At 46.7% G+C, this 5,150-nt stretch overlaps 1 protein-coding gene across 2 annotated transcripts in view; it reads right to left on the bottom strand.

The window, feature by feature from the left end:
• ARL8B (ADP ribosylation factor like GTPase 8B) overlaps window positions 1–4,511 on the bottom strand; it is a 10,658-nt gene extending 6,147 nt beyond the window's left edge. The window contains exon 1 of one of the 2 annotated variants that reach the window (XM_010718762.3): window positions 4,449–4,511. In XM_010718762.3, coding sequence (XP_010717064.2) covers window positions 4,449–4,496 — 48 coding nt within the window. In that variant the 5' untranslated portion in view covers window positions 4,497–4,511. Of the gene's footprint in view, window positions 1–606; window positions 652–4,448 lie in introns of those variants that run through there. The other variant, XM_019620246.2, reaches the window with a different exon arrangement.
• Window positions 4,512–5,150: the final 639 nt, after the last annotated feature.

The raw sequence follows: 5,150 nt of genomic DNA, 5'->3' as shown, positions 1-5,150 counted from the left end.
AAAAACAGTCAAAAAACCCCAACAGATTAAATCTCAGACAGTTGCTTTGCATTCCCATTAGAAAGAAGTTCCAACTGCTTAAGCTATACAGAAGAGCACAGCAATCTCACACAGCACTGCTTCAGAACCCAGCTTTCCTGTGAAGTTTAATGAAGCTGCACACAACCTGGATGCCTGCTCATTAGCTTCCCATCACCGCCTTCAGAGCCCCTGCCCAGCTCATCCATTGCAGCCATCCTGATGACGTGTAGTTCAGCAGCAGGTGGGTAAGCACCACTTCCCTGTTTGAAGCAGTTCAGCCCAAAGCCTGCACTGCTGGCCTTGCCTTTGAAGGGTCAGCTTGCTATGGTTGCTCAAGAACCACCACATTCCTGCTCCTGCAGTCACACCCTACACCCACACCTCCTAACCAGCATCTCCAAACACTCCCTGAACCTCCATTTATCTGCTGCTCCACAGCTCCACAAGCTGTTAGCAATTCCTACTCAGATGCTCTCAGATCCTCCAGTAGGCAGCTGTTTAATCAACAGTTCATGCTCTCCCACAGCCACTTTAAAATACAGATCCCTTCACATTAGAGCAACTCCTCCTTTCCCACATGCTTACAGCCGTGTTGAAACAGCTGCCGTGATCCATCACAGGCTTTCACAAAGTCTTCAGAAGAGCTGCTGCACCCCATGCTACTTTCCAAGCACTCCATACCCTGGGCTGTGCACCCAGGTAGAACAACTTGTTCAGACTTGTAGCCATGTGACTCCAGTGTAGCAACTCGTGTTTCAGCTTTTTAGACCCTGCTTTGTAGGAGAGACAATCCAGCACTGCTTGTGACTTTCTGAGCTGTCAGAAGCGGGATGGAAGGGCAGCAGGTGCTTTTACTGCTCCATCTCCAAAACACAGCAGGTCCTTGCCCTGGAGGAGGATTGGAGGCTGTGGGTTCTGAGGAGGTGGGCACAAAACGCAGCTTTGTGAGGCACATCCATCTTCACATTCTGAGTATTTCAGTGAATTTTGATCTCGACTTGAAATGCCCAATTCATATGAGTGCAGGTGCTGCAGTTCAGCCAGCGTAACTGAAGAAAGTCCCCTTGTCTTTTAAGGCAGGTCAAGAGACAGTTAAAACAAAAAAAGCCAAGGCACTCAGCTCTACCTGCACGCAAGAAGCTGTCACAGGACAAGAAGAATGTGCTGTTCTTAGTATGCAGCTCAGTTTGAGTCAGTCTTCTCCCCTGCCTGCTTTCCCCGAAGCACATTACTCAGCCCTATTACTTATTTTCACAGTATAATGTTTTCTCTTTCTAAAATTGACGTTTGCTTTAAAACAATTTGAGAAGAACAAATATTTTCTATTCTCAGTCTGAAAATGCTTAGCTGTTGTCACACACAGTAAGCACTGCTCAAGCACTCAAGGACAGCAGAGCAGCTGCTGGCAGACCTAGCAATAGCATCTGTTTTCAGCACCCACGAATACCCCAAGAAGCAGACACCGTATCTCTGAGGCCTCTCAGATCAGCCTCGTGCCCTAGAAGTGATTATGAAGCAGCCCTCAGCTCTGAGCCATACAGACCAGACAGCACTAATGGAAGCTGCTGAGCGAAGGTCACAAAGCTAAGTCTTGTCCATATGTGAGAGATAAGATGGAGACTAAACAGACCAGATTTCAGAGGCCATTATGCAGAAAGAACCTGCATGATTAGCATGTAAGCCTCCAGGTTTCAGAGATGTTCCCTTCACCATATTCCAGGCTACTGAAGAACCCAAGCACGTGATACATTAGAGATTTAGTGCCACCCAATTCCTAAGGTCAGGCACTGACGTTCCACAAAACTTACATGAAGGTAGCTGAAGATTAGAATTAATGTTCAGTAGAAGACAGGACCAGTGACTGAGATGAGCTATACACAAGTGCTCCCTAGTATTTCTTCTTGGCATGCCCAGGTGCTGCAGTATGCCTTTAGTTGGTGCCTCACAACTAACTATAGCAAAGCTCAGTGTGGAACTGCCCAGTTACAGCCTTGAGCCAACAGGCCGTGTGTTGCAGATCAGGCAATAAGTCACACCAAATACTAGACCTGAAGTACTAAAGTGAAGGGAGTTCTTAGCTAGCCAGAGGCAACAAACCAGCCTTATGAGATCCTTGCCGTCCCAAGGGACAGTTCTTGTAACAAGCTGGTATGTGAGAGATGCAGGTAAGGTTTTACCATAGGGAAACAGAAACCCTGCCCAAGGTCAGCCCACCTGATAAGGAGCAAAACCGCTTCCAGCCTGGAAGTAATTTAGGAGTGCAGGGCAGACACCTACATGCATGAACCACCTTTGATTCATCCCACCTGTGTCCAATACAGTTAGCACCAGCTGCTGCACAGACCACAGCATTTATGAATTGCTCTCTCTACACAACAACCAAGTCTGTTCCATCTGTTACACATGACCTAACACTATCTCTGGCTCAGGGCTGCACTATACTGGACTTCACCTAACAGTTCATTATTACAGGAAAGCAACAGACACCTGAGTGCTTTGCTGGGTGCCAGCCAGCCCAGCCATAGTCAGCATCACATCAGTCCTTGCACCACACCTCAGCCTTCCACGGTGCTTCCCTGATCAGCTCCTGTTTGTGCCTGTTGTAGCAGGGTCTACCGACAATTGTATGTCAGTACAACCGTGTTCACAAGTGCTGCTTTTATCCTCAACTCTGTCAGGTTGCCTCTGAGGCTGCACTGCTCTCCCATAAGCCTGCTCTCTGCTTGCTCAGCCCAGCAGCACGCCAGAGGCAGCCTTGCCAGCCAGCTCCCACTGAAGGTTTCCCCTGAGAATGAGATGGCAAAGTGCCAGTTATCATTACAGATCATATCCCAGAAGGGTAGGATGAGAGCATTTCTGACAAGGATTTAACCTCACATCATCTACCACCACAAAAATCATGCTAGGTGAGGAGGGGTGTTTGTCTGTTTTATAAATATAAAGTTAACAAGCTACAACAAGAAGACTGCTAACTTCCAGCAGGGTGTGCATATCAGACTCAGCACAAATCCCTAACAACTTGAGCAAGTAATTGATCTTAAGACTGGAGTTCTGTTTCCTGCATCTTCCCTAGAAATTCTTTTAATCACGAAACAATTTAAGGCAGAACTCAAACTGTAGCAGTAAAGCTTGCGTTCCCTTCTCTTCCCCTCTGGCATGGCACTGGGCACCACTTCAGCTACAACAGCTCACCCACACAGTCTGCAGTCAGTTCAGCATTACATAAAGCCACCCCTACCCCAATCATCCTATGCAACATTTGTAGCCTCAACCAAGAAAGTGCATCATGTAAGATATAAGGGCAGATCAGCACTCCAGTTTCTGCAGTCAATTTCCTTCTCAAAATACTTCAGTGTTTCAACTACTTGTTGTGATCATTGTTGGTTTAGAAGTGCAAGTCTTTGAGATTTAAGTCCTTGAAACAGCTTCACAACAGCATTTCTGCGAGTGGCTGAAAGCAAAATAGCTGAAGTCTACACAAAAACACATTTTTGCTTCCCCAACAGTGACTTCAATGGCGTATTTAAAAGAACATGGAGTGCTATCACGTAACAACCACACAGAAGTGAAACAAGCTAAGGAGGCATATTGCTAGCTAGAAGTCAGATGCGCAAGAGCTTGGGACATTTCACACCTCCGTGACAACCATGGAAGTGCTGCCTTCCTCAAGCGTTACCACTTGAAGTCCTTGTGCTGCTTAGAGTGTGATATGGGAACTCCAGACCAGGACAGAAGATCAACATTGAGATTTCAGTCACCTATTTCAGACCACTTGGAGTACAGCAAGCAAGACCTCACAGAAAGCATTAACTGGAGCATGAGTCACCTGGTATTAGCTTTATTACCTAATGAAGTGAGGCAATCCATTTCAATAGACTTGAGCAATCAAGAAACCCTTCACTAGAAGAGGCATCACTTCTCACTTTAGTGCTACAAAGCTACACGTGCACCCAGGATCCACCTGGGTGCTTCACAAGGCACTAAAGCAGCAGTGAAGCCCCTTGGAACAATCTCTTTCCATACTCCTCCAGCATAACTTTATATCAAAGTTAGTCCGTGGACTGAAGGAAACCACAGCTCCCAGCTGCCTAAAGGAACGTTTCCTTCAGAGGAGTTTCATTTGAAGTTGCCTCTTTCCAGAAACCAAGGCCTCATTCAAAAGCTTGTCAGATATTCCAAAGTTTAAAAACCATACACATCAACTTAGACTTTGAGAGCAACCCCACAAAAGGGGTCAGAGCAGACAGAACAGACCAAATTTAGGGTAAGTCTGTCTCCCTCCTCATCACTGCAGTCCTCCCCACTGACCAGACCATGAAGTTTTAGAGCTGCAGCACCCAATGCCTGGATCAAGGCTCACTGTGCAATGGAGAATGCTGCTCTTCCATGAGGTACTTTCTGAAACTGAATGGTGTCCCACCACTCACCAGCACTGCCTGCTTGCAGCCTGGAAGCCACCGGTTTGCTTGAGTCATGTTGCAGTTGCATCACATGGCAGTGGAACTCAGCTGTCTGTCCTATCTCCCCATAGCAGCACGGCTGCGGCCTGCAGCTTTGATGGCTCTGATCAAAGCCTGTTGACAGGCACCAGCTGCAGAGATGCAAACAGAAGATATTGCAGGCTCCAGAAAACAATGGCTATCTCAGGCCCTCAGATAAGAAGTTCAAAATTCAAGAGGTGCTACTGAGATGACATGCAGTTTCACTGAAAGGAACCACAGGCCATCCACATTATGGAAATTAAAACCGGGAGGAAATGACATCCTCCCTTGTGAGCAAGTTTACTCATGCACATGGAAAACTTATGCTAAATATCTAATTAGAGACAGTGACTAATGGGGAGCCTTAGCAAAGCAGAAGCTGCATCCAGCTACAACTATATTTCACTGCTATGGTTTTTAAACCCACTAGTCAAACTAAATTATAAACCGAGTGCTTGTTCACACCAAAGGAACAAACACAGTCAAATCCTGCTCCCAACCTAGAAAGAACATTCTAGAACCAGACTGTTGGCCCTCCACAGCATCTCCTCTTCAGTGGCAGCCAGGAGTTGTATCAAGCCTCCTAGGTAATGGGCTTGAGTTTTCCTTTAGTTCCATGTGCCTGAGCTGATTGGGAACCCACGCAAG

This window comes from Meleagris gallopavo, chromosome 14 (genome assembly GCF_000146605.3).
Source record: "Meleagris gallopavo isolate NT-WF06-2002-E0010 breed Aviagen turkey brand Nicholas breeding stock chromosome 14, Turkey_5.1, whole genome shotgun sequence".
NCBI classification, from domain to species: domain Eukaryota; kingdom Metazoa; phylum Chordata; class Aves; order Galliformes; family Phasianidae; genus Meleagris; species Meleagris gallopavo.
This window is presented reverse-complemented; position numbering and strand designations above follow the sequence as displayed.